Source organism: Eretmochelys imbricata, chromosome 23, assembly GCF_965152235.1.
Source record: "Eretmochelys imbricata isolate rEreImb1 chromosome 23, rEreImb1.hap1, whole genome shotgun sequence".
Lineage (NCBI taxonomy): Eukaryota > Metazoa > Chordata > Testudines > Cheloniidae > Eretmochelys > Eretmochelys imbricata.
The window spans coordinates 13,873,404-13,900,804 of NC_135594.1; the positions used below are offsets into that span (position 1 = coordinate 13,873,404).

General features: G+C 62.7%; 5 protein-coding genes across 6 annotated transcripts in view; 3 read left to right on the forward strand and 2 right to left on the reverse strand.

Annotated features, from left to right (window-relative positions):
- LOC144279242 (immunoglobulin superfamily member 1-like) overlaps window positions 1-3,977 on the reverse strand; it is a 96,738-nt gene extending 92,761 nt beyond the window's left edge. The window contains 3 exon segments of the mRNA XM_077840732.1: window positions 2,884-2,989; window positions 3,305-3,415; window positions 3,902-3,977. Coding sequence (XP_077696858.1) covers window positions 2,884-2,989; window positions 3,305-3,415; window positions 3,902-3,977 — 293 coding nt within the window.
- The window catches only part of LOC144279334 (alpha-1B-glycoprotein-like), a 937,253-nt gene that overhangs the window by 536,738 nt on the left and 373,114 nt on the right, over window positions 1-27,401 (forward strand). The gene's annotated exons all lie outside the window — the stretch shown is intronic.
- NDUFA3 (NADH:ubiquinone oxidoreductase subunit A3) lies at window positions 17,901-19,609 on the forward strand. The gene is made up of 4 exons (XM_077840510.1): window positions 17,901-17,959; window positions 18,388-18,462; window positions 18,683-18,760; window positions 19,376-19,609. The coding sequence occupies exons 1-4, from the start codon at window positions 17,944-17,946 to the stop codon at window positions 19,465-19,467; spliced, it is 261 nt and encodes an 86-aa protein (XP_077696636.1). The 5' UTR covers window positions 17,901-17,943; the 3' UTR covers window positions 19,468-19,609.
- On the reverse strand, window positions 20,076-25,058 carry TFPT (TCF3 fusion partner). Of its 2 annotated transcripts, none has more exons than XM_077840478.1 (6): window positions 24,990-25,058; window positions 23,860-24,103; window positions 21,644-21,714; window positions 21,267-21,336; window positions 20,856-21,095; window positions 20,076-20,733 (listed from the first exon to the last, which is right to left on the reverse strand). In XM_077840478.1, exons 2-6 carry the CDS (start codon window positions 24,097-24,099, stop codon window positions 20,614-20,616), a joined length of 741 nt encoding a protein of 246 aa, XP_077696604.1. In that variant the 5' UTR covers window positions 24,100-24,103; window positions 24,990-25,058; the 3' UTR covers window positions 20,076-20,613. The 2 variants fall into 2 exon arrangements, with proteins under 2 accessions (XP_077696604.1, XP_077696605.1); XM_077840479.1 differs by having other exon boundaries at window positions 25,022-25,041.
- Window positions 25,713-27,366, forward strand: PRPF31 (pre-mRNA processing factor 31). Its single transcript, XM_077840733.1, has 4 exons — window positions 25,713-26,001; window positions 26,320-26,380; window positions 26,685-26,830; window positions 27,340-27,366. The coding sequence occupies exons 1-4, from the start codon at window positions 25,831-25,833 to the stop codon at window positions 27,364-27,366; spliced, it is 405 nt and encodes a 134-aa protein (XP_077696859.1). The 5' UTR covers window positions 25,713-25,830.

Here is a 27,401-nt window from a genome sequence, read left to right on the forward strand (position 1 = left end):
GGGCCTCTGCCTGCTGTGAGCTTAATCGTTGTATCTGTTCCCAGAGGCACATTGTAGCAGCACACCTGTGCTTTCACAGCTTCAAAGGCTGTGCTGGAATATATGTTAAGTGCCCTGTTCCGGCTTCCTCCTGTGTTTCCAGCAATGCTGGTCTGAGGGGGGGGGGCTGGCTGTCTGGCTACAGTCCCCCCCCATCAAAACCTCAGTGGGCAAATGGTGGTGCACCCCCACGTCCTTGGGGCCCTCCTTGGCCCCCCATTTCAGATGTACCCTTGCCACAGGCACCTTGAATGGGGTCCCACCCACCCCCGTCAGGGTCAGGTAGGTGTTGGACCCCACCCGATCTGGGGCCACCACCTCGGGCCAGGCCAGCGTCACCTCCGCGCCTGTATCCCAGTATCCATTGACCTTCTTCCCATCCACCTCCAGGGGAACAAGGCACTCGCTCCGGAGGGACAGCCCCGCGCCCACCCTGTAAACCGAGAACCCTGAGTCCAGAGCCTCCAGCCCTCTGGCGGAGCTGGCCTGGGGTACTCTTCCCTCCCGAGCAGGTAGTAAGCTGGCAGCCCCCCTTGCCTGGGCCGTCTGCCCCTCATCCAGCTGGGTCCCTCCCCAGTTAACCCAGGGTAGGTTGGGTCTGCTCAGTCTGTCCCTGAGCCTGGGGCACTGGGTCCGTACGTGGCCTCTCTGGCCACAGTGATAGCAGCTCAGGTCACGTTGGTCCCCTCGAGCGGGTTGGAGGGTCCCGACGCCAGGCGTTCCCCTTGGAAGGGGGTTCTCCCTATTTCCCCGCTGGGAGGTCCCAGGGTGACTCTCTCTCTGCATTGTGGGGGGCCTGTTCTTTTGGGACTCCTCCCGGCTACCCCCTGACCTGTTCACAAACTCGTCGGCCAGCTGCCCTGCGTGCTGGGGGTTCTCTAGCTTTTTGTCCACCAACCACAGCCTCAGGTCGGAAGGGCACTGTTCATACAGTTGCTCCAGTACAATTAGGTCAAGCAGGTCCTCTCTAGCTTGGGCCCCAGCTGTCCACTTGCGGGCATATCCCTGCATCCGGTTGACCAGTTGTAGATATGTGACCTCAGGCATTTTACGCTAACTCCGAAACCTTCTCCGGTACATCTCGGGGGTCAGCCCAAACTCACGGAGCAGGGCCTGTTTGAACAGTTCATAGTCCCCTGCCTCCGCCCCGTCATTCGGCTGTACACCTCCACGGCTTTGGGGTCCAGTAAGGGGGTGAGGAACTGGAGCCTGTCTGCAGGGTCAACCCTGTGCATCTCGCAGGCATTCTCAAAGGCCGTCAGGAAGCTATCTATGTCCTCCCCCTCCTTCCGCTGAGCCAGGAAGCACTTATCAAAGTTCCTTGCAGTCTTGGGTCCCCCCGCACTCACCGCAGCCGGGGCCCCACTGCTGCTCAGCCTGGCCAGCTCCAGTTCATGCTGTCTTTGTTTCTCCTTCTCATGACGCTCCCTCTCCTTCTCCTCCTGCTCATGCCTATGTTGTTTCTCCTCATGCTGACGCTGCTTTTCACGGTCCTCCAGGTCCCTCATTTTCATCTCCCTCTCCCATTCCAGCCGCCTCCGCTCCAGGGAAGGGGAGCTCTGCCGGGAGGATCCCCTGCTGGCTGCCGGGGTCAGGGTGCCTTCGGTCTTCACTGGGCTTCCCCCAACCCCTCCCCCAGGCCTAGGTAGGAAGGGTCTCGGGACGTCCTCGGCACCAGTCTGACCCCTCCCAGCCCAGTCAGACCCCAGGGCCCACGCTGCGTCCACCGGGCGGCTTCCCTCAGGGACAGGGATCGGGTCATCCAAGCGATCCCTCTCCTCCAACTGGGCAATCAGCTGTTCCTTGGTGGACCTCCCAGTGCGCAGCCCCCTCTGCCTGCACAGCTCCACCAGGTCACTCTTAAGGCGTTTAGCATACATCTCCCTGCTGGCCACCCACAGGCCGGGCAGCTTTCCACGGTTTCCAGGAAAACCCCCGAGGGTGCCAGTCCTTCTTGAGGTCACCACCTCTTTGCCAGGGTCGAGCTGCAGACTCCTCCGCCCCTGGGACCGCTCGCTGCAATCCCCCGGGAGACCCTGTTACTGCAAAAGTCCTTCTCTGGTCACACACTCCAAGGGGTTAACCGCCCCCTGAAACCGTCTCTCTCTGAATCTTCAGCCCGCCTGGTCCCCGTCAATCCCCCTTCGTTTTACTGCTCCCCAGTCACTTACTGCAGGAAGCGCCATTCACGGGGTGCAGTACATCCCACCTCTACCACCAGTTGTCACGGAGTGTGGGGGAGTCCAGGCCCTGCACCCCTCTTCCAGGGATTCACTGAGACTCTCAGCCAGCCAGTAAAACAGAAGGTTTATTGGACAACAGGAACACAGTCCAAAACAGGGCTTGTGGGTACAACCAGGACCCCTCAGTCAAGTCCTTCTGGGGGAGCAGGGAGCTCAGACCCCAGCCCTGGGGTTCCCTGCGTTCCTCCACCCAGCACCAGACTGCAACTAAACCCCCCCCAGCAGGCTCCCTGCTGCAGCCTCTGTTCACATTCCTCGGCAGAGGTCTTATCTCCCCCTCACCCTCCTGGCTCAGGTGACAGGCTCTCAGGTCTCCCATCCCCAGGGCACATTCCCAGGTCAACACTCGCTGCTGCCTCACAGACCTCCAGGGCCTTCACGGCCCTGCTAATCAGCTGTCCCCATGGGTGGGCTGGGGGCTGCCGGTCACGGCAATGGGATGACTTCCAGCTCGCAGAGGGGAAAACAAAGGTCCTTAAACAAGAGCCAGGCCTGCCGGCTCCGTCCCCACGCTGGTGCCTCACGCGGCTCAGGGTGATGGTGACCCCTCTGCCCTTCCCCCATGCTGGGGCACATTTGGCGGGGAGATCAGCTCACCTACAGTCCGCCCCTCCTCCCGCCGTGAGCAACCTCGGCCAGGATCAGCGCCAGGGCCAGCAGGACACCGGCGCCCAGGGCCAGGCGGACGATGTTGCCCCGGGTGTTATCTGGGGGTGACGAAGGGGGAGGGGTGTCGGTGCAGTTAGACCCACTGGGGTCCTCTCCCCCCACCCTGTCTGTGTCCCCGTGCAAACCCCTCTATCCATCCCACTGCAGGGAGCCCCTCCCCATGGCACCTGGGCACCACATACCCCCAGTAACTCCAGCCATTCTCCCCACCCAGCTCTTCATTGCTCCCCATGGGGGCGGCTCCTTGGGCAGAACGAGCCTGTTTAACTGGCTGAGTGGGTCCCCTCCCCTGCCCCCTCGCTGCCTGGGCCCTGGGGCAGAGTGACTAGGAGACGCCGATCTGGGACCCTCACCTCTCACCACGAGCAGCGTGGGCTCGCTGGGGCAGCTCATGGCGACCAGCTCCCGCATGGTGACCCCCCAGCTGGAGCGGACAGAGACGGAGGGCTTGGGCAGAGAGGGCTCTGGGGGGCAGAAGGAGACAGGCTCTGAGACGCAGACCCCAGGGAGGGAGGGGCCGACTTGGCGACCCAGACACCCCCCCGCCCCAGCACAGCTCCCCACTGAGTGCTGGTTTTCCAGGGGAGTGGGAAAGTGCCCTGGATTCAGAGCTTGTAGGAGGGGCCGGCTGGGCAGCCCCTGGGGCCCGAGCCCTCTGTGCATCCCCCATGACGAGGAGTATCCCCCTGGGAAAGGCCCCTGCTTTGCAGCTTCCCCTGGGGGCAGGGATCCCCCCACCCTCAGCCCCAAATCTCCAGCGACCCTCAAATCTCCCCCTTGGCTGGGGAACCCCCCAGTGACTCCGTCCCTGCTCCCCAGCTGGGTGTCCCCTCTGCTGGGTCCAGGGCTTATGGCAGAGCCTGGCTCTGAGGTCCCATCGGGTCCAAGCCCCCCTGAGTGTCTGGCTGGCTGTGGGGCTGGGAGAAGGGACTCTGAGCCAGGCCCCTCACCTGCCACCACCAGCTCCACGGGGTCCCTGTGCTTTGACCATTCAGTTAGTTCTGATTTGGTACCTCCCTCTGTCATCCAGCCCCACACCGGTGATGGGGAAACCGGCCTCATTCCCAGCAGGTTCCTGCATCTTTACCAGGCGTCCGTTTTTATTCAGAGCAAACCTCAGGCCTGGCTGCTCCCCCCCCCGGCTCAGTCACCCCCCGGGGGCTCATGGACAGGGAGGATTTGGGAAACTTTCCCTCTGGGTTGAAAAAGAACCAGGTCAGTGGGGAAGGCGCCAGCCCTGCCCTGTTGGTGTCTGTCTATCTGTCCTACCCGTGCCCGACCCCTGGGTGTCCAGAGACTGCCCCGTCCTCACAGCCCCTGGGAAATATACAGCAGGGTGAGCAGGGCATTTCAGATCCGCCGCCCCTGTGAAAAATGCCCGTCAGGCTCTGATCTCAGCCTCCCCGGGGTCGATCTGGAATCACTCCAGACTGCACTGGGGACAGGGCTGGGTTCTGATCTTAGCCCCTGATGTCAATCTGGAGTCACCCCTGACTGCACTGGGGACAGGGCTGGGTTCAGCCCCTGCAAGATAAATTCAGGGGGATTGATATGAGTTTTGGGGGGAAGGTTCAGGGTTCAGCTCCTCTTTTCCCCTCCCCCCATCCATAACACTAATGTTCCCAGAACCCCAATCCCCCACGGATACTCACGTCCCGAAACCCCACTCTGCCCAGGCAGCCAGCAGCCTGGAGAGGAGACGGCTTGTTAGGGACCAAATCCCAGAGCAACTGGATCCTACACCCTGGTCTCAGATCCCCTCCCCCATGGACACACACCCTGGTCTCAGATCCCCCCATCATGGACACATGCCCTGGTCTCAAATCTCCCCCATGGAAAACATGCCCTGGTCTCAGATCCTCCCCCATGGACACACACCCTGGTCTCAACCCCCACCCCCAATGGGCACACGCCCTGATCTCAGATCCCCCTGCCCCCCCGACGGGCACACACCCTGGTTGTCTCTGATACTGACTGAGGAGGAGGATGGTGAGAGCAGATGCCATGATGGGGCCAGTGGGGGGCCCCTCAGCGCTGCCACCAACGCCCCAGTGCCCAGCTCCACCCATCCAGATGCCCGAGTGGGAGCAGAATGAGGCACTGAGCCAGAGGCTGCAGCCGCGGGAAGCCGGCGATGGCTTGTCTCTTACTGTGTCCTCACACCTTTGTTCTCTCATCTGCCAGCAATGTCTACATCGGTCAAAATAGCCCCAGCAAACCACGTTCTTGCCCCCACGCTGGGCAGGGGGCTCTCTGGAGATGTGGGGTCACTGTCACCAACACCCCCCTGCACATCAGGGCAGAGTGATGGGCCCTCCTGTCACTGTGTCTCCCTCCCTGCTTGTTGGGGGTCTCAGTGGTGAGAGTGGGGTCTGGGAGCCAGGACTCCTGGGTTCCACTCCTGGCTCTGGGAGGGGAGCGGGGTCTCTCCTAGTCCTAGGGCAGAGACTGACTGGTTCAGTGGGGTGGGGAATGGGACGTGGGACCTCTCCCCTCTCAGGGGCGCCGGCTCCGATCCTCAAGGCAGGGGCACAAGAAGACTCAAGTATCCTTTCTCCAGTGGGTGTGGGTCCCGTATCCCTTTGATCCCCACAGCCCATGTCCCCTCCTGACCCGCAATCCCATCCGCGGTCTGCCCCCTCCATGTCCCCTCTGCCCACTGTCCCATATCCTCTCACACCCCTGTCCCCTCCCCTGTTCTTCCCCCCAGCCCATATCCCCTCATGTCCACTCCCCCTCTCTGACCCCCTGGCCCACGTCCCCTCACACGCTTTGTTCAGCTCCCAAGCCTGTCGCCCCCACACCCCCGCTAGCCATGGCCACCGTCTCCCATTGCTCCCCAAGGGAAGGAAGCCCGTGGGTGCTCTCAGTTAACATGGCCGCCCCCTCGCCCCCTGAAGCCTTGGCAGGGCGGCCATGCTGCCCCAAGTTAAGATAACTGATGCCTCAGCCTGGGGGTGGGCCTGGTGGGGGACAAACCTGCCCCACCCGGACTGTCGGGGTGGGGTGATGGCTGCCTGGGAAGGAGCCCCCCGGCTTCTCTGACCCTAGACTGACCCCCAGCTCATGCCCCCCCAATTCCCATCTCTTGATCCTGCCCCATGGCCATGGGGGGTTGTTGCCTCCCCCCCGACACCTCCCCCTGGCTTGAGCTGCCCCATCTCAAATGGGGGTTAGTGTGAAAACAATCCTGCCCCTTACACTGAACAGGGTTAAACACAGGCCGGGGGCGGGGTCCAGAGCCCGCAGCCTGCTCAGCCCCACGGCAAACCCCCCAGTGACCCCTGGGACCGGCTGTGACAGACCCAGCAGAGCAGGAACCAGGGAGCCGTGGCAGGCACCGTGTGAAACGAGGGGTTTGTTCCGGCCCCGGCCCCGTTCTCTGGAGCGAGTCTCTAGCCGGAAAATCCCCCGGGTTTGGGCGTCTCCCCGCTGGCCCCGGAGACGCTAGCGACTGTCCTGGGGGGCAGAGGAGCCGGCGGAGCTGGGCTGGAGCCGGCATCGCCGCGGCTGCTGTGAAAGTCCGATCCCATTTCCTCCCGGGTTGGGGGTTCAGCCGGGGGAGGGGCGATGGCGTCGGGGTCCCTCTCTCCGGCCGCTCTGCTCAGGACGTCTCCGCGGAGCAGGGTCCGGACGGCCCGGGGGGCCCAGGAGACGGGGGGTGGCAGCCAGGAGGGCGAAGCGAGTCTCTTTCTTTAAGGGCCCAAAGGGAGGTGGGCGGCACAGCCCGTCCCCCCAATATTTTATCCACCAATGAGGCCTGGTTTCCGACACCCCAATTTTGGGTCACGGATTTCTGCTCCCTCCCTTCTCCCATGTCCCAGGTGGGCCCCAGCCCGGCCTGTGGGGTCCGTCCTGCAGCCGGTCGGGTTGGACGAATCCCGTCTTTGTGTCTCGCCGACTTTCCCCCCAACGTTCAATTGTCCAGGTTCTCGTGAGGCTGCCTGAACTTCTCACTCGCCTTCGTCGGCTGAACCCACCACGGGGGGGACATTGGGAGGCTCTGGTATCACAGCCCCCCCTGGGGTGGGGAGATTTGGGGGGCAGGGGAGCAGGAAACTCTGGGGGTTTGCACAATAGAAATGCAGGCAGGGGAGGTCTAGGGAGAAAGGGGGAGAGAAAAGGGGCTGGGGGACCCCGCTGCAGAGAGAGGAGGGGGACGGACACCTGGGGGGCAGTAAGTGCCATTAGTACAGCACCAGGGTCAGACGCAGCGTCCCCACACACAGGGGGCCAAGGGCTCTGTCTCAGGGCACTGGAATGTGTGCGATTCTGCGGGTTGAGGGGCCTGGCTCGGGGCTGGGCGATGAGCCCTGGTGGTCCTGTGGGATTTAACTACCCAGCCGCCGGTTGGAAAAGCGCTAGGGCCAAATGCACGCTGCCCAGTGAGATCCTGGATGCCATGATGGGGCCAGTGCTGCTGCCAACACCCTGGTGCCCAGCTCCACCCAGCCCTGAATGAGGCACTGAGCCAGGGTTGCAGCTACAGGAAGCCAGCGCTGTCTCATCTCTTCCTGTATCTCTTACACATTGTCTCTAATCTGCTGGCCAAATCTACCTCGACCAAAGCAAGCAGAGGTCCCTGCAACACCCAGGAAACCTTGGGACCGTCAGCCTGGCCAGGCATCATGCCACTTGCAGCTTGTCTGTGTCTCTGTGCGGAGAAGGGGACAGCTCACCCTCAATGTACCCTGCAGCCTTGGGGATGGTGAGGTGGGCTGGAAGCCAGGAGACCACAGGGGCTGGTCTTCAATCTTTGACTGACCACTGTTTCCATGCAGATTCCCACCCCATCAAACCCAGCTGGTGACCCATGTAGGTAAAATTAGTACATGATCATGCAATTAAAGGATGTGTGGCACATGGCCAAGTGGGCAGAGTTAAGGTTGTTCAGGAAACTTTAACTCTGGCAATTGCTGATTCTGGAAAGTATGATGTTGCACCTTTCTCTCTCAGCCTGCCAACCTGCCCACGTGCGACACGAGCCGTGGCACCGTGTGAGGAGCGGGCGCGATGGGGGACGCCTGGGTTTGCCTCCCCTTCTGCCATAGCTGAGCGGTGATGATGGGTTTACACTGTAATGCCTGATTCTAAGGGGCTTTTCTCAGTGTGTGAATTAAATAAACCAGATTCAGAAAAAAATTGGAGAAAGAGAAATTCCATCCCGGGCCCCCCAACGGGTCACCAGCCGGGAGAGACTATCGATATTAGGCATCAAAACGACAGAAAAAAAACACATTAATTTCCGCCCCACCTGTGCGCACTGAACGTCGCCGGAACTGCTCCGGTGTCCCCCTCTGGACACTCACTCTGCATCCCGCAGTGTTTTAAGATACCCCAGTAGCTTAAACCCCCCCTTTCCCAGTATCTCACCGAAGGCAGCCGTCTGGGAGACAGCTTAGCACTCTCCGGAGGTAGGGGTACGACGCACACAGAGGCTTCGCCCGGTGCCGGGGCTCTGCCTGGAATCACGCGACGAACGCACCGGTCCGTACAGAACCAAGAAACCCTGCCTGCGTTTCCCCGCTCCTGCTCGCCCGTCCTTGAGGGACCATCTGCGCCCAGGGGACGGACGGTTAGGGCCCCTCCACCACTGGTTTATTGCTGTGTCCGGGGCGATTCCATTGCAATGGGTGGACACTTTAAGTCAACTACCCTCTTTTGTTAGCCCTTTGACACCCGCATTAAAGCCCAGCCTGGATGCCCGGTGTGACAGGGCCGCCAATCTTAGTTAGTGGGGGGGTCTGTGCAGCACCTGGCATGATGGGGTCCCCGATCTCGGTCATGGGGTGGGTCTGTGCAGCACCCTGAGCAACAGGACCCTGACCTTGGTCATGGGGGTCTGTGCAGCGCCCAGCACGATGGGGACACTTACACTGTCCCAGTGGCGGCCCTTTGCACTAACACTGGTAGTGTGGTAATAACAGGGTGTGAGGGAGGAAGGGGCCAGGGAGACACAAGCTGCCAATCACCAGACACACACCCCCTGGGGGGGGCATCACACTTTCTTTATTGAGGCCCGGTCCCTGGTCCGTATAACCAGGGCGGGGCTGTATAAATACAGGAGGTGCGGGGCAGCGGTGAAGCCCAGCGCTCGCGGCTCCAGAGGGGGGCGACGTGTGGTACCATCCCTCAGCCCCCTCCCGCCAGCAGCTCCCCTGCCCGCCTTGTGCGGGGGCTTGACCGACCATTCCAGGGACCAGGCGGGCTCCCCCAGGGCTGCCCCCGCTCCAAAACGTCCGCTCTCCCTTTGCCAGGGCGATGGGGGACCCACCCTGGAATCTGGGGCGGCCATCGGCTGGGATGGGGGCAGAGCGGGGAGCTGGTGGGAGGGGCTGAGATAGCCCAGGGTGAAGAGGATGTTGGGGGGCAAGATCACAGTATGTTGGGGGGGGCTAATGGGGGAGGGGGAACAGAGAGGACTGGGTTGGACAGGATGAAGGGGTGGTTGGCAGGTGGGGGCTAGGGGGTTGGAATGGATGGGGTGGGATAGACCAGGCGGGGGGCGAGGTGGAGTGGGGGGTGAATCCCAGCAGAGGGGGCTGCATGGAGTGGGGGGGCCTATTCCTTCCCTTAGTTGCCTGCGAGCCTGTGACGGCCTGTGAGGGGAGAGAGAACCCTGTTAGCTGCACTCCTGAGACCCCCCTTCCCGGACAGAGGGGCCTCCCCAGCCCCCCTGGGACAGATGGGGTCTCAGTCCCGCTCCTCCCACCCCAAACCCCAGCCCTCCCCCTGAGTGTGGGGAGACGCAGGAGAGTGTCAAGTGTGAAACAGACAAGGGGAAGGGGGCAACTTCACCCCAAATCCCCCCTGAGAGCTGGGCTGTAGCGGGAAATCGAGGTGGTTGTGCTGGGGAGGGGACGCAGGAACCTGTCAGGACTCCTGGGTTCTCTCCCCGGCTCTGGGCAGGCAGTGGGGTTTAGTGGTTAGAGCAGAGGGGGGCTAGGAGCCAGGACTCCTTGGTTCTCTCCCCAGTTCTGGGAGGGGAGTGAGGACTAGTGGTTAAAGAGGGGGAGGGGGGCTGGGATTCAGGAATCTCCAGCATGGCCTCGTCCCCACCTCCCCCCGCAGGACCAACTCACTGGCCTCAGCCTTGCAGGTGTCTCTCCTCCCAGCAGGCCTGGGCTACAAAGAGCAGAGCCAGCAGCAGGACGGCGGCCCCCAGGCCCAGCCGCAGTGCATTGGTCTGGCTGTAGTTGGTGCCCCCAGAGCACGAGCCTGTGGGGGGGCAGGAAGGAGACAATGGAAAAAAAATACACGGTTAGAGATCGGCCCTCGCAGCTAACAGCTTATGGGGAGTAGGGGGAGAAAATCCACCCACACTGCTCCCGCCCCCGCCGTGAGAGGAGAGAACCCAGGAGTCCTGATCCCCACCCCTGGGCTCTAACCGCTGGACCCCACACTCCTCCCAGAGCTCGAAATACTCACCCATCCGTCCATCCCTCCCCCACAACCCTCCATCCCTCTGTGTACACACCCCTCTATCCCTCCATCCCTCCCCATACACACCCCTCCGTCCATCTGCCCCCAACCCTCCATCCATACATCCCCATACACACCCCTCCGTCCATACATCCCTCCATCCATCCATCCCTCCGCGTACACACCCCTCTATCCCTCCATCCATGTCCATACACACCTCTCCGTCTATCCATCCCTCCGCGTACACACTCCTCCATCCATCCATCCATCCCCCCAACCCTCCATCCATCCCTCCCATACACACCCCTCCATCCATCCATCCCTCCGTGTATACACCTCTCCATCCATCCCCCCAACCCTCCATCCATATATCCCCATATACACTCCTCTATCCCTCCATCGCTCCCCATACACACCCCTCCGTCCATCCATCCCCCATCCCTCCGTGTACACATTCCTCCATCCATCCCCCCAACCCTCTATCCATCCATCCGCGTACTCACCCCTCTCTCCCCCACACCCCTCCATCCATCCACCCATCCCCACACACCTTCTCCATCTGTCCATCCATGCCCAGACCCCATGGTCCCTGGCCAGTTCCCAGGCAGGACTGTAGCCAGTCCACATCCAGTGCCCCATTTCCCCCCGACTTAGCCCAGCGCACATATGGCCAGACTGATTAACCCTTGAACTGCTGGATGCCCCCGGCCGCGCACTCACCTTGGGTCTGCACCTCCGTGTCATTGAGATCCAGGTTGAAATGGGGGCCCGGTTCCTCCGGCCCATAGCGGCAGCTGAAGACCCCGCCGGGGCCCAGGGCCTGCTCCTCCGGGAGATTGAAGCCGGCCGGCCCATTGTCCCCATCGGCTGCGATCCAGGCCAAGGGCTCGGGATCCCCGTCTCGGTACAGGAAGAACCAGCCACCCGGGGCATCGGGGACAGAGCAATTCACCCGGAGCTTCCCTCCCACGTCCACGAACCTCTCCCGGGCGCTGGGAACGTCTGGAAGAGCGAAGAGCCCCCGTGAGATGCTGCTCCGGCCCCGCATGGCCCCGGTTGTACCCGTGCCAGGGCAGGGTCGTCGGCCTGCAGGGGGCACTTCCACCCACAGACCCTATGGCACCACCCCACAATGCACTGGGGTGCATTACCCACCAGCCCTACACACACCTCTATCCATCCCTCCCCATAGACACCCCTCCATCCATCCCTCCCCAGACACACCCCTCCATCTCTCCCCCATTCCTCCATCCCTTCCTCCCTCAATCCCTCCCCATACACACCCTTCCATCCTTCCCTTCCTCCCTCCCCAGACACTCCCTTTCATCCGTCCCCCATTCCTCCATCCCTGCCCAGACACACCCCTCCATGCATCCCTTCCTCCATCCATCCCTACAGACAACCACCCACCCCTCCATCCCTCCATGAACCCTCCAGCCATCCCTCCTTCCACCCTTCCATCCCCACACATGGCTCTCCGTCCATCCAGCCACCCCCATACACCGCCAGCCAGCCGCTGCCATAGACCTCCAGCCGTCCCCATACCCGCCCCCCGTGACACGGAGCCAGAAAGGGCTAAGCACCTAGCAGGCTACATGACCCAAGTTCAGCCTTTAGGGACATATTAGTGCCAATGTCAATGGGGATTGGGGCCATTCCACGTGAGATACACTAGAGCTTCGAAACGTGGCCTTGTCAGAGAGTTAGAAGAAGCTAGTGAGTGTCTTTGGCTACGGTTTCCCAGAGCAGCGGTTCTCACCCTGCTGTCCGTGGCCCACTTGCAGCCCACTCAGCACACAGCTCCGGGGCTGGAGCACCCACGGCGGGGAAAAGTGGGGGGTACGGAGCACCCACCGGCAGCCCCCCATCAGCTCCCCACCAATGTCCCCTCTGGTTTTTGACAGGCCGGGCGTGCAAAAAATTGCTTCTCTGCCAGTTGTTGGGCGAGCGGTGTTTCGCCGTGTGCGTGGGGTTTAGGATCTGTGTGCGCGCCCAGCTTAGAGGGACCAGTGCTCCCCATCACCACCACCCCAGCGCCTCCGGCCCTGCGGATCAGCACCTCCCCTTCCCTCCCCGCGCCTCCCACCTGCTGCCATCAGCTGTTTCTCGGCATGCAGGAGGCTTGGGGGGGGGAAGAGCGAGGACGCACCATGCTCGGGGGAGGGGGGAGAACTGGCCGGGAAGAGGTGGGGCAGGGGTGGAGAGGGGGCAGGAAGAGGCAGGGGTGGAGTGGGGGCAGGGCCTGTCGCAGAAGACCCCTCGGCACTTTGGAAAATCGGCACCTGTGCACATAACACATTGCGGCCCACCGTGGCCAATAGGTTGAGAACCACTGGCCTCTATCTTGTTAGGGGTTAGCAGCTGTGACGAAGCAGGACTGTTCTTAATGTTTCCTCTGAATAGTGTGGGGGTGCCTCAGTTTCCCCTAGGCAGTTCTTAAGTATCTGGGTGGTGGGGTAAGGGTGTATGATCATTGCAGAGCCCTAGAGGGCAGGTGTGTGCAGGGGTCTGGACACAGAGAATGGCCGACACCCTGTTTCCTGGCAACTGATGGCCTGGGCCCTTCCCCCCTGCAAGGTGAGAGCTAAAGGGTTGGAGAACAAAGGAATCCGGTGACCCCCTAGCCCGGGAAAAGGACAAAGCCCGGGGGGGCGGTGGGGGGGGGGCTGGAGAGAGTTTCAGTTTGGGGCTGGCTGGGGACATGGAGTGAAGTGCAGACGTGGTTGTCTGGCTCACTGCCCCCCAAAATGGACCCGGCTGAGGCGTCCTGTTCTCTGCACCTACAAGCTCTGTGTTAGACCATGTCCCTGTCGTCTAATAAACCTCTGTCTGAGAGGTCACGTCTGACTGCGGAGCTGGGGGGCAGGACCCTCTGGCTTCCCCAGGACCCCGCCTGAGCAGACTCGCTGTGGGAAGCGCACGGAGGGGCAGAGGAGGCTGAATGCTCCGAGGTCAGACCCAGGAAGGTGGAGCCGGGAGAGCTGTGTGTCCTGCAGACAGGCTGCTCCCAGAGAGGAGACTTCCCCAGAGTCCTGCCTGGCTTCGTAGGGAGCAGTTCCAGAGCATCGCCCAGGGACTCCGTGACAGCAGTGTAACCAGCCGGTTCCTGTCCGTCTCTATGCTCTACTGATTCAAAGAGCAAACGGAAATATTAACATTTAGATGGAACTTGGCTGTAAAAATGTCCTTGTCTATATTTCTCTTTGAAACTCGTAATAGATCATCTAGGAACCGCTTTAGGGATAATTACCTTATACTGCTGAATGCACCTAGTGACCTGGGTCTACTGAGTCCAGGACATCTACATAGAAAACAGGTGATTCTACTTCAAAGCCACCATACTTCCCCAAGGACTGCAGGCCGCTAAGAGGCTCCCAGAGAGCTAGGAAAGGACTTGTGGGCCCTGATCCTGTCGTCACAGATCTGCTTAAGCTTCATCAGGGGAAGTTCGAGCCGCCAGGCTGGGGTCTCCAGCTCCAGTCTGGGGCACCCGGGCATTGGACTGAACCAACGGACTAATTCCAAAAGAACGTTTTGCGACTCTAAAGCTCACATGTCTGCTATGAACCTGACCTAAGAACTGTATTCGGGTCTGTACGGATACCGATCTTTGAACCCATGCGCTCGCTCGCTCTCTCTTTTCTTTTTTAGTAAGTTTGAGTTTAGTTAACAGGAATTGGCTGTGAGCGTATATCTGGGTAAGAGCTGAGATATTCAGAGACCTGGGGCTGATGTGTCCCATCCTTTGGTATCGGTAGAACTTTTTATATGAGGAACAAGATTTTCAGTCATCCTCATCATACGTGAGTGGGAGCCCAAGGCTGGGTGGCTTTAAGGGAGCTCTGTTTTGGCATCTGGGTAACCAGGAAGGTGTTGGAGAAGCTCTGGGTGAATCAAAGTAGTTGAATAACCACCAGCTTTGGGGGCCTGTCTGCCGCATTCTTTGCAAGTTGCCCTGATTGAGCAATCTCAGTGTGGCCCCCCAGGAACTCAGTCACCACCCTGCCATCCATCCCCCCATCCTCCCATCCCCCCACACCCTTCCTCTATCCTGCCATCCCTCCATCCATCCCTCGCACCCTCCCTCTATCCCCCGTCTCCCCATCCATCCCCCCACACCCTCCCTCTATCCCCCATCCCCCCATCTATCCATCCCCCCACACCCTTCCTCCATCCCCTATCTCCCCATCCATCCATCCCCCCACACCCTTCCTCTATCCCCCGTCTCTCCATCCCCCCACACCCTCCCTCTATCCCCCAATCCATCCATCCCCCCAGATCCTACCTCTATCCCCCATCCCCCCATCCATCCCTCATCCCCTCACACCCTCCCTCTATCTCCCATCTCCCCATCCATCCCCCCACACCCTCCCTCCATCCCACACACCCTCACTCTATCCCCCATCCATCCATCTCCCCAGACTCTACCTCTATCCCCCACACCCTCCCTCTATCCTCCCATCCCCCCATCCATCCCGCAACACCCTCCCTCTATTCCCACATCCATCTCATAGACATTCACATCTATACAAAATGAGCTGAAAAAATCGTGCCCTAGAGGGGAGAGGCCCCGAGCCCCATTCCCCGCCCCCTGAGCCAGCCAGTCCCAGCCCTGGGGCCGGATGGGAGCCGGCGCTCCCTCGAGGGGAGAGGCCCCGTGCCCCATTCCCCCCACCTATGACGCTGAGCTCCAGGGGGTTGCTGGCGTTGGACCAGGCGAAGGGCTCGCTGGTGGTATGATAGTAGCAGGTGTATCTCCCCGCGTTGGCGGCGCCGGCGTTCCCCAGGTGGAACTCGGCCGTGGGGGGGTCTCCGCGAGGCGCCCGCTCAGTCCAGAACTCCCGCGCCCGGTACAGCACGAAACTCATCCCCGCATACGGAGCCCAGCACCGGATCGTCCAGGTCTGGCCGGCCAAGACCTCCGCGCCGGGGCTGACGGCGATGGATGGCTTGGGGTAGCGATCTGGACCGGGCACAACGGAAGCAGAGCGTTGGGGTGGGGTATTGGATACCCCGAGTTGGGGTGGGGACTGTGGGGGGGGGAAACTGGGAGAGCCCAGTATCCTCCCACCTGGCTTAGACCCACGGGCCCATCTACCCCGGTATCCCGTCTCCTCCCTTCCCCCAGGATCAGACCCATGGGCCCACCTACCCCGGCATCCCGCCCCCTCCTGCCCTGTGGATCCGACCCCCGGGTCCATCTTCTGGCATCCCGCCCACTCCCTGCCCCTGGGACCAGACCCTCAGGACTCACCGCTGGTGACGTTAGCGGGGTCGCTGAGCGGGGACTCCACCCGCCCCCCGGCCGCATCCCGGTTCCAGTAGCCGCAGCGGTACTGCTCGCCAGGGCCAACGCTGGGCAGCAGGAACGTGACCTCTGAGCCCTGCGCTGGGGCCCGCTCCTTGGCCACAGGGCCCGGTGTGCCGTCCCGGTGCAGGGTGAACCAGCCGGCCCCAAGCGGCCCCGGGATAGAGCAGCGCAGCCTGATCCCCGCCTCGGCACCTGTGGCCCGGTCCCAGACGAGGGACGGCTTCGGAAGAGCTGGAGACACAGAGTGGGGGGGGAAAGGCCTCTGGGTGACCCCCAAACAACCCTCCTTCCCTCCTCCCTTTGCCCCCCACCCTACCTGAGCCCTCCATACACACAGCCCCTCTTCTGGCCCTACCCGTCACAGCCAGCACCTTACCCTGCCCTCTCCCCTAGAGCCCCTGCCCTGCATTGCCCCACCTCACCGAGGGGTCTCCATGGGCCCCGGGGTGACCCCCTTCTTGATGGCCTGTACAGTCCTCATCTGCTCTGACAGAAATAGAACCCAGGAGTCCTGGCTCCCAGCCCCCAACCACTAGACCCCACTCCCCTCCTACAGCCTGGGAGAGAACCCAGGAGTCCTGGCTCCCAGCCCCCCTGCTCTAGCCCCCTTTCAGCTGTGGGGCGGGCAGCGACACTCACCGACCGTCAGGAGCAGGACTGGCAGAGTCACGGCCATGGTGTGCAGCCGCGCGGCCAGCGATGGGGAAGTGGCAGGGCTGGGATGGAGGCACTGGGAGAAACCCAGCTCTAGGAAATGAGCCACTGGCCACAATGGAAAATCTCCACTTCCGATTCCGATGGGGGCCCAAACGCTGCGGGGGGTAGGGGGCCTGCACCTCTGCTACATGTATTACGGTAGTGCCAACCAACCTCGGGGGGGCCCCGTCGCGCCAGGCGCTGCACAGACCAACCCCCCACCCCCCGCACACACACACACACACTGAGCTCAGGGGCCCATCACGCTGGGCACTGCACAGACCCCCCCCCACTGAACTCAGGGCCCCATCGTGCAGGGCGCTGCACAGACCCCCCTCTGCACACCCTGAGATCTGGGCTCTGTCCCGCCGGGTGCTGCACAGACCCCCCCCTCCCCCGCACACACACTGAGCTCAGGACCTCTCGCCGTGTGCTGCACAGAGACCCCCACACACACACAGATCGCCCCCCCCCCCCCCGGACTGAGATGAAGGGTCCCATGGCACCGGGTGCTGCACAGACAGGCCCCCCCTTCCCCTGACCAAGATCAGGCCCTGCCGTGCTGGGCACTGGACACAAAGTGAGGGACACTCCCTAGAGCTCACAGGTAAATAGACAAAGGAAGGACTGTTCTCCCCATTTCACAGATGGGGAAACTGAGGCACAGAGCGATTCAGTGATTTGCCCAAGACTACATAGCATGGGGGCAGGAGCGGTAGAGCCAGGAATTGGACCCAGGTGTCCTGAGCTGCAGTGCTATGCCTTACCAAGACCAGCCTTAGGCTACCTTGCACTCGCCCTGCCACCCAGCCAGCTCTGGGAGGGGAGTGGTGTCTAGTGGTTAGAGCAGGGAGGGCTGGGAGCCAGGACACCTGGGTTCTCTCCCTGGCCCTGGGAGGTTAGAGTGGTAGAGGGGCCATCTCCACCCCAGAGCCAGGAAGGGAACCCAGGAGTCCTGTGCCCACTTCCCAAGTGCTGGGGACTGAGGCCGCTGGGCAGGGAGCCTGGCCACCCCAGCGCGGTTCATCAGGCCCAGGCGAGCCGTGTGCTGGGCGCTCTCTCCCTCCCGAAAGTCCCTGGTGACTCAGAGGAAGCAGATGTGTGATGGGGGGGGCTGTCCCCTGGGGGTTCCCTCTGTGGTGTGGGGCGATGGGGTGGCTGGCAGGGGCACTCAGCTGCCTCTGCTGTGGGGTCTGGGGGTTTCTGGGACCCTCTCAGCCCCCCCAAACTTCCAGCCCCCCCATCCCACCGGGGAAGGGGGCCTCAGGACTGCCTCAGCTCCTCCTCCCCCGCCCCATGGCCCACCCCTCAAATCGGAGTCTGGAGCGCAGATGCCCCCAAGAGCTGTTATTGGGGTTCAGGTTTCGGGGTGGGGGGGAGAACCCAGGAGTCCTGGCTCCCGTCCCAGAGCCAGGGCTAGCGGTTACGGAGGTGGGGGGAGGGCTGGGAGCCAGGACTCCTGGGTTCTCTCCCCGGGGGCGGGCGGGGCCAGCGGCCCCGCACTACAAGTCCCAGGCTGCCCGGCCCGGCCCGCGGTTTCCTTCCTGTGCGGCGGGAGCGAAGATGGCGGCGTTGAGCAGTGAGCGTCTCCTTCAGGGGCTGCCCCAGCGGGGGGGGGGAGGGGGATTTGCGGGGGGGGGGGCTGCCCCAGCGGGGGGGGAGGGGGATTTGCGGTGGGGGGGCTGCCCCAGCGGGGGGGGGGGAGGGGGATTTGCGGTGGGGGGGGCTGCCCCAGGGGGGGGGAGGGGGATTTGCGGGGGGGGGGGGGGCTGCCCCAGCGGGGGGGGGGGGAGGGGGATCTGCGGTGGGGGAGGCTGCCCCAGCGGGGGGGGGGAGGGGGATCTGCGGTGGGGGAGGCTGCCCCAGCGGGGGGGGAGGGGGGGATCTGTGCGGGGGGGGGGCTGCCCCAGCTGGGAGGGCTGCCCCAGCGGGGGGGGGGGCGAGGGGGGATCTGTGCTGGGGGGGGACATTAACCCTTCACGCTCCACTCTCCTCCCCTCCCCCCAGAGATCGGCGCCTTCCTGAAGGACCTCTGGGCCAAGGAACCCGTCATCACCGTCTCCTTCGCCATCGGCATCCTGGGTGAGTCGCCCCCACGCCTAGGACGGGGGGGAGCCCCCTGCCCCGCTCTTACACAGCGGCCCCTAGTGCTGCAGGGGGGCTGGCACTGACTGCCAGGGGAGAGCGCCCCCCGCCGAGCCCCACACGCTGTTCCCCGCAGCCCAGCGCCCCCTACTGAGCCCCTGCGCGCCTTGGCATCCGTGGGGCTGCACTGACGCTGTCCGTGTCTCTCTGCCTGCAGCCACGGTGGCGCCCCTGCTCAGCCCCTACACGAAGTTCTCCGGCATGATCAACCGAGCGACGCCCTACGTCTACCCAGGTGAGGGCTCCTGGCCATGCCGCCCCCCGCGGGGCCTAGCTGAGAGAGAGGTGCCAGGCGCTGCACTGGGGCATCAGGCCTAGCCCTGACTGCCAGGGGAGAGCGCCCCCTGCTGAGCCTCCCCACTCCCTGCGGCACAGCGCCCCCTAGCGCTGCCCTGGAGCAATGGGGCAATGCACTGACTGCCAGGGGAGAACGCCCCATCCCACTCCCTGCGGCACAGCGCCCCCAAGCGCTGCCCTGGGGCAATGCACTGACTGCCAGGGGATTGTGCCCCAACCCACTCCCTACAGCGCCCCCTAGCGCTGCCCCGGGGCAATGGGGCTAGCACTGACTGCCAGGGGAGAGCGCCCCCTACTGTGGGCCTCTCTTCCCCACACCAAGCAGCTGGATCAAGTCTCAGCTGGTTGGTTCCCCTGGCCAATCCTCATGGCAGCATCACAGTGCACCTTAGGCAGCGGGTAGCAGCTAGGCTGATGGCCGTGGGGTGCTGACCCCTGAGGGAGGGGGGTGAGCCCCAGCTGACTCAGTGCAGGGGTGGCTTTAACCCCTTCACCTCTGCACTGTCTCCTGGGGAGAGCCCCCTCCCCCTAAGCCGCCTCCACCTCTCTCTAGTGCCCGTGCGAGATGACGGCAAGATGCCCAACATCCCCTCCCACCCCTGTGATAAGGAGGGGCCCAGCCTGGACTGGCTGAAGAAGCTGTGACATGGCCGGGGCCCTGACGTGCTAGCTGCAGAGGGAGCCTTCCCCCTGGGCTGGGTCAGCGCACTGCCCCCTGCTGGCTACAGGGGGGTGTGGTTCTCTCCGCCTCCCCCCATGGATGTAATAAAGGTTTTGACTTACGGAACCAGCCTGGGTGTGTGTTAATCTGTCCCTGGTGCCCCCTACTGGCAGGATGGAGCCCTGCTGGCTCTGTGAGATTGGCACCCCCTGCTGGCTGTTAGTGTGTTGCTGGCACCCCCAGCAGGAGGGACAAGGCTATGCTGCCTCTGTGTTAGTGTCACTGGTGCCCCCTAGTGGAGGGATAGAGCCCTGCTGGCTCTGTGTGTGCCCCTGCCCCTGCCCCAGGGGGAGACCTGGAGCGTGCACAGCTGCTGCCCTCTACAGGAGGACATGGGAATTGCATACTTACACGCACAGTTTCATTGCACTGACCAAGGGGACCATCTACACCTGGGGGGAGAGGCAGTGCCCTGTCCCAGTGCTTACTCGCTCCACCTACCCACAGATCATGCAGTGCGAGGGGAGACATGGGGGAGACACAGGGCAGGGGGCCCAGTAGAGAATCAGGGACTAGAACACAGGCGTCCCAGACTCCATTTATTATTCATTAGGGGGGTAGCAACGATGGTCCCGTCAACGCAGGGACCAGGGGGCTGTGCAAACAGCAAACAAAGACTAGACCCCACTCCCCTCCCGGAGTCAGGGAAAGAACTCAACTGTCCTATATCCCAGCCCTCCCTGCTCTAACCACTAAACCCCACTGCCCCCCCCGGGACAGAACCCAGACATCCTGACCCCCTGCTCTAACTCAGTACAGCAGAGTTCACTCAGTGTTTGTGCGCTTTGGCCCAGACCAACGTCTCTATTTCCTCATCATGAGACCTGCCCTACTCTGCGGGGCTTTTAACCCTGAAAGATTCCAGCAGGAGCTTTACCCACCCTGGGAAATCTCCTTCTCCCAGCCGGCTGGAGGCTTCCTACCCTGTCCCCGCTTAGCTGTCGGTCCCACAGCACAGAGGCCTGGTGTACAGGGGGTTAACCTCCCCCAGTCCACAGGGAGGGACCGCACCCCTCCTGGTTTAACCCCTTGAGGGCTGGAGCCAGGGGCCTGGTCAGTTTCAGAAGGGTTCAGTCGAAATCAGCGCAGGCCCCAGGGCTGGAGAACTTGGGGTAATGGATGAGTTTGTCCCGGGGCTGGGGCCAGCTGACGGTGTCCTGGTCACAGGGGAACTCGTCCTCTTCTTTGAGCTGGAGGGGGGAAGAAAAGGGTCAGACCCACAAGCCCTGAGCCTATCTAGCCTGGTATCCTGCCCCTCACCCACATCAGCCCCATCTAGCTACCACCCAGGAGCAAGGGGAGTGACCGGTACCTGTGCAGGGAAGTCATCCATGGGGAGGAGGGCAGGGGCCAGCCGCCTGCCCCTCTGCTCCTTGTCCTCACGCCCATGCCGGCGACGCTTCTTCCCCGTGGGGGTCTCCGCCTGGGATGGGCTCTTGGGCTCTGGACCAGCTGGTGGGGGGCCAGGGAAGCACCGGGGGGTCTCCTTCTCTGGAGGTTCGTTCTCGGTATTTCCTGGGGTGGGGGCTTCTGTGCTGGGGCTGCCTTCGTCCTGGGGATGGGGGAGGGGACGGGGGGGAACAGAGCCATTCAGTGGGCTCCCACCCGGGGCTCTCCGGAGTCGAGCACGGCCACAGTAAAGGGCTGAATTCTCTTGACAGCTCCAAAACAGAATCTGCCCCACTCCAGGGAGGGACCCCCTAGTGGGGAGAGGGGCTCCTACCTCTAGGACAATGGTGAGCTGGCTCTGTCTATAGTCATCCCCATAGGAATCCAGGACCCTCATAAGGAATCTGTAGGGGGGACAAAGAGAGACACATTCTGACATCAGGGCCCCTTGGGGACGGGCGCTGCCCAGACCCAGACTCACAGAGATTGCGGCCCCGTCGCACCGGGCATTTCCCAGACTCACTGAGATTAGGCTCCCATCATGCCAGGCGCTGCCTGGCCACAGAGTCACCGAAACTAGGGCCCCGTCGGGCTGGGTGCTGCCCAGACACAATGTCAGTGAGATCAGGGCCCCACTGGGCTGGGTGCTCCCTGGACAGGGAGTTGCTGAGGCTGTCGTGCTAGGCCCAGCTCCCATCCCGGAGCTCTTACCTCCTCTCCTGCTTGAGCCGCCGTGTGATCTTCTGCACGTGGTGGAGTCGGTTCAACACCCTCTCGTTGACCTGGAGCCAGGGAAACAGACGCATCAGGCCGGTAACTCACCCAGGCTGGAGCCTTCTCCCCCAGCACCTCCCGCCTCTGCCCAAGCCAAGGGGTCATCCCCTGCATTAGATGCGTCCTGTGGGGGGTCCGGGGGTCGAGTGTTCCGCAGTGCACCCCTGTGTTCACACCCCACACCTGTGAGACTCAGACCAAAGCTTGAGAGCTGCTTTAGTGTGTCTCCTTTGCAGCATGAGATGAAAACAGGGATGTAAGGAATGGTTCCGAACGGAGACTGGTTAACCAGGCTGCTTTCGCTGTGTTGTTAACCAGTGATTAACTTGCCCTAAGTTCTTCAGAAGTATGCATCTGACAAAGTGGGTTTTTTACCCACGAAAGCTTATGCCCAAATAAATCTGTTAGTCTTTAAGGTGCTACCGGACTCCTCGTTTTTGTGGATACAGACTAACACGGCTATCCCCTGATACTTGCCCTAAGTTATTAACTTTGCTGTGAGAATTATCGATAAAACATACCGTCGTACAGTCAGTGGAACAAGGAATTCACACAAGTGTGGTTCTTTCGGCTCTGGAGATCACTATTTGGCTCCTGAACCCCTGAGGCTGGCATATCACTGCCCTCCACCTTAGTGTAATAAGCTTGGTACAAGGCATGGCTGGGGAGCTGAAGACTGTCTGCTTGCGAAGCAATGATATCATGGCAAAAGGCACCTAGCAGCATTACGTGTAACGAGCTGAGATCCCGACGGACGCATTTCCCAGCTAAGTCTGGGGAGTGGCTAGGCTGGTTTCTCAAAGACAAGGGAGGCCCAGCCCGGTGGCAACGAAGCCGATGGGCCACCACCGAGCAAGCAGCCAGTCTTGGGCAAGAAAGGGGAGCAGAGACAAAGGCCGGGTCTACACTACAGACCTATATCAGTATAACTACATCGCTCAGGGGTGTGTAAGCGCGTGTCTGCACCGGTTTGGTAGCGCCGCCTCCCCGAGCGGCTGACAGTCCTGCACGACGTAGTTAGGTAGATGCAGCATCGGCACAGACGCCGTGACATTTCTGTCGACCGCTGACTTTCAGGAGCCATCCCACACTGCCGGTACAATCAACACACCCCGAGGCACCAAGTGTGCGTGCCCGCAAACAATTGAATAACCACAGCGACCGCATGCCAACGTGATTGTGTAGCGTAAACATGGCCTTAGCAAAGAAACAATGTGAGGTCTACTTCCTCCACCAGCCCCCTCGGCTCTCAGCTGGAAAGGTTTGTCAAATGGGGGCTGACACTATCCAAAGGAGGGACAAAGACCCCATGGGAGCTCCCTCTCTCCCTGCCCATTGCATTCGCTGCACCTGAGAGGACAAAGAAACCAGCCCTGCATTCGGCGGTGGGGGTCTTGGCCTACAGAATTCGGTCAGCTGGAAGCACAGGGGGAGAAACTTTGCTTTGAATCTAACCTAGCTGAAGCAGGCACTAGAGAGCATTTTGATCCCTTCAAATCTCTCTCTCCTCATAGTTAATAAACTTGTTTCATCTACTCCAGGGTGCATAAGATAAAGCATCTGGTAACTTCACTTAGCACCGTGAGCTGGTGTATGTTATTCCCTTAAAGGAATAGTGGAGGGAGTATTTCTGGCCAGGAGAGGGCAGCGCAGCTGGGATTGGGGATGCGTCAGGGGGCACTCTGGGGTGTAATCAGGGCCGGTGAGCGCCGACTAGCTGGCCAGATGCAGCACACGAGCGTCTGCAGGCGACCGGGAATGGTGGGGGTGGGGCAGGTGAGGGGGCAGGGCCCAAGGCCCACTGAAGGGGGACAGTGGGTACCCTGGGTTGGTGGGGCAGGGACTGGTGGTTGTGAAGGAAGTGGGGTGGGATGGGGCTGGGCACGTGTGGGGTGATGACTTAGGTAGAAGGGCTGAGCCATGGCTTGGGGCACTATGGACCAGGGGGCTGGTGGTTTACAGGGCACGGCCAAGCAGCGGCCAATGGAGGGAGTGAGTTAGGGGGCACAGCCAGGCCATGGCCAATGGAGGGAGTGCCTCAGGGGGCGGAGCCAGGCTGTGGCCAGTGGCAGGGGGAGTGGCTCAGAGGGTGGGGCCAGCTTTGGTCCCCAGCCCTGTGTCCAGCTCCAGCCCCCGCAGCGCCCCCTCCCCACCTGCTCGATCTCCTTGCAGCGCCGGGCCAGGGCCTGAATCTTCCGGCGGCCCAGCTCGCGCTGCCGCTGCTGGCTCTCCTCCTCCTCCTCGTCCTGCAGGTTGTCCCCGCTCAGCCCCCCGTCCACGAATTCCACCTCCGTCTCCAGCTCGCTCTCCAGGATGTTCCCCCCAAAGAGCGGGGGCAGCGCCAGCTCCGAGCCCGGGGGCACCGAGAACTCCTCGAAGCCCACCCCGGCCATGGCGCTGCAGGGGGTGGGGGGTGAGGGCAGTGATGAGACGGGGGCAGGAAAATGGGGAAAACGGGGTCTCCCCCACCAAGCACTAAGCTGCGACCCCCCCACCACACACACACTTCTCTGCTGTTAACACCCCCCACTGGGGACCCATCCCCCTTACACGGACCCATCTTCCCCTTCTGCTAACACCCCCCCACCAGGGACATAACCCCCCTTACAGGGACTGACCCCTCCTGCTGCCAATACCCCCCCCCGCCCACGGGGATCCCCCCTCCTCGCTTCGCCCCCCCTCCCGCCCACGGGGATCCCCCCCTCGCTTCGCACCCCTCCCCCGCCCACGGGGATCCCCCCTCCTCGCTTCGCCGCCCCCCCCGCCCACGGGGATCCCCCCTCCTCGCTTCGCCCCCCCTCCCGCCCACGGGGATGCCCCCTCCTCGCTTCGCCCCCCCTCCCGCCCACGGGGATGCCCCCTCCTCGCTTCGCCGCCCTCCCCGCCCACGGGGATCCCCCCTCCTCGCTTCGCCCCCCCTCCCCCGCCCACGGGGATCCCCCCCCCTCGCTTCGCCCCACCTCCCCCGCCCACGGGGATCCCCCCCCTCGCTTCGCCGCCCCCTCCCCCGCCCACGGGGATCCCCCCCCCTCGCTTCGCCGCCCCCTCCCCCGCCCACGGGGATCCCCCCCCTCGCTTCGCCCCCCCTCCCCCGCCCACGGGGATCCCCCCCCTCGCTTCGCCCCCCCTCCCCCGCCCACGGGGATCCCCCCCTCGCCCACGGGGATCCCCCCCTCGCCCACGGGGATCCCCCCCTCGCTTCGCCGCCCCTCCCGCCCACGGGGATCCCCCCCTCGCTTCGCGGCGGCCGCCGCCCCCGCCCACAGGAATCCCCCCCCCTCACCTTCCCCCCGGCCCCCGTTCCGCGACTTCTGCCTGCGGGCGACGTCCCGTCCCGCAGGGGGGCGCGGCCAAGCCGGACGCGCGCTGATGACGCCACGAAGGGGGCGGGCGGAGGTAGCGCGAGGCGGGCTCGTTAACGGGACCGGGGTGACGCCAGCGGCGCGGGCCGGAAGCGGGGACGTGACGCGCTGAGCGCGGAGACCGGGGAGTGGGAGGGGCGCGAGCAGGTAACGGGCAGCGCGCGGGGGCGGAGTGGGGCGCAGATACGGGGGAGGAGAGGTGGGGCAGGCAGAGGGAGGTGGGGCCCATGGGGAGGCTGGGGGGGTCGTAGGGGGCAGGGGTGCAGTGGGGCACAGATACAGTGAAGGGGGGGTGGGGGTGCAGTGGGGCACAGATACGAGGGAGGAGAGGTGGGGCAGGCAGGGGGAGGTGGGGCCCATGGGGAGGGAGGCGGGTGGGGTTGCAGGGGTGGGAGTGCAGTGGGGCACAGATACAGTGAAGGGGGGCTGGATGGGGGTGGAGGTGCAGTGGGGCACAGATACGGGAGAGCAGAGGTGGGGCAGGGGTTGGGGGCAGGCTGGGGGGAGGTGGGGCCCATGGGGGGGGAATGGGGTTGCAGGCAGGGAGGAGGGGTTGGGGGGCAGGGGGAGAGGTTGGCTCACAAAAGGAGGCCTGACTCCAGCCCTGCCGGGGCCCTGGGTGGGGTCGTTAGGTGGCCAGTGGGGTGGGGTAACCCCGAGGGCAGAAGGTGTCTGGGTGGGGTGTGTGGAGAAGCCTCCCCTGCTCCAGGCTCTGCTCACCTCCGCTCCCTGCTCTCCCCCGCGCTGCCCTAGACCTGAAGGATGTCTCTGGCTGACGAGCTGCTGGCCGACCTGGAGGAAGCGGCGGAGGAGGAGGAGAACTTTGTAGATGAGGAAGATGAGCCGGCCATTGAGGATGTGCAGGAGGAAATGCAGCTGGACCTCAGCGTCGACTCCGTCAAGAGCATCGCCAAGCTATGGGACAGCAAGATGGTGAGAGATGGGGCCTTTCCCCTCCAGGGGGGCACTGGTTCCCATCCAGCCCCCGGGCAGGGACTGGCTGGCTTGGGGGTGGGGCATGGGGCCTCTCTCTTCTAAGGGGTGCTGGCTCCAATCTGGCCCCAGGTTGGGGACAGGCTGGCTGGCTTGGGGGCGGTGAATGAAACATGGGGCCTCTTTTCTCTAATGCCATGCTGGGGCATTGGGGTCAGCCCTGACTCAGAGGGGAGAGCACCCCCTGCTGCCTCCCTTTGCCCCACTCACTTCACCTTTTCCAAGTACAGAAGAGCCTGCTGTGTTTTCTCTTGGCAGTTTGCGGAGATCATGGTGAAGATTGAGGAGTATATCAGCAAACAGTCGAAAGCCACAGAAGGTACCGGAGCGGGGGGGGGGTGGGAGCGAAGCTAACCTCTCTGCTCTGACTGCCAAGGTGGTACCACGAGCATCCCAGCACCTCCTAGCACTGGGGTCAGCACTGTCTGTGTGGGGAGAGCGCCCCCTACTGAGCCCCCACCTTGCTCCCTGCAGCACAGCGCCCCTTACTGCCATACAGGGCATTGGGACCAGCCCTGACTCCTAGGGGAGAGCACCCCATACTGAACCCTGCTCCCTGCAGCACTGCACCCCTAGCACCCCAGGCAGCCCCAGGGAGATCCTTATGTGCGTTGTCTCCGCAGTGATGGGGCCGGTGGAAGCGGCTCCGGAGTACCGAGTCATCGTCGATGCCAACAATCTGACGGTGGAGATCGAGAATGAACTGAGTGAGTGGCCCGCCTTGTGGCGGGCATTGCTAAAAGAGAAGCTTGTGGGGTGGGGGTGCAGAGTGTGTTTGGGGGTATGGGAGGTGCCGTGCGAGGGACAGGCTCCATCTCCTTTGGCTTGTGCTCCCCCAAGGCTCTCCATGGCGAAGTCAGGGAAGTTCTCTGGCTTGCCTTGTGCAGACGATCACAGCGGCCCCTTCTGTGAGCATACAGAGCACCCGCCCCAGCAGGGATGCGCTCCTGGCGTACACAGCTCTGCTCTCTGCCATGTCCGTGGCTGGAGGAGGTCCCTGGCACACAGTCGGGCAAACAGACTCTCCTTGCTCTGAGTCAGACTGAGTAACCAAAGCTTCTGATTTGGGACCTTCCGCTTGCGAGAGCAGAGAAGGGGAAGCAGAAGGGTTAATTCAGAAGGAAAGGGAGGTTGTGTGGCCTTGTGGTTAGAGCACCGCAGACTTGGGAGCTGGGTTTATTCCTAGCTGGGCTGCTGGGTGACCATTTCCCCCCCCCCCCCCCCCGTGCCTCAGTTTCCCCATCTGTGAAAATGGGGAATGCTCTGCCCTTCTTTAAGGGCTGTGAGATTGAGTTTGTGAAATAGCCAGGTGGGGTAATCCCCAGCTCTTGTCTATGTGA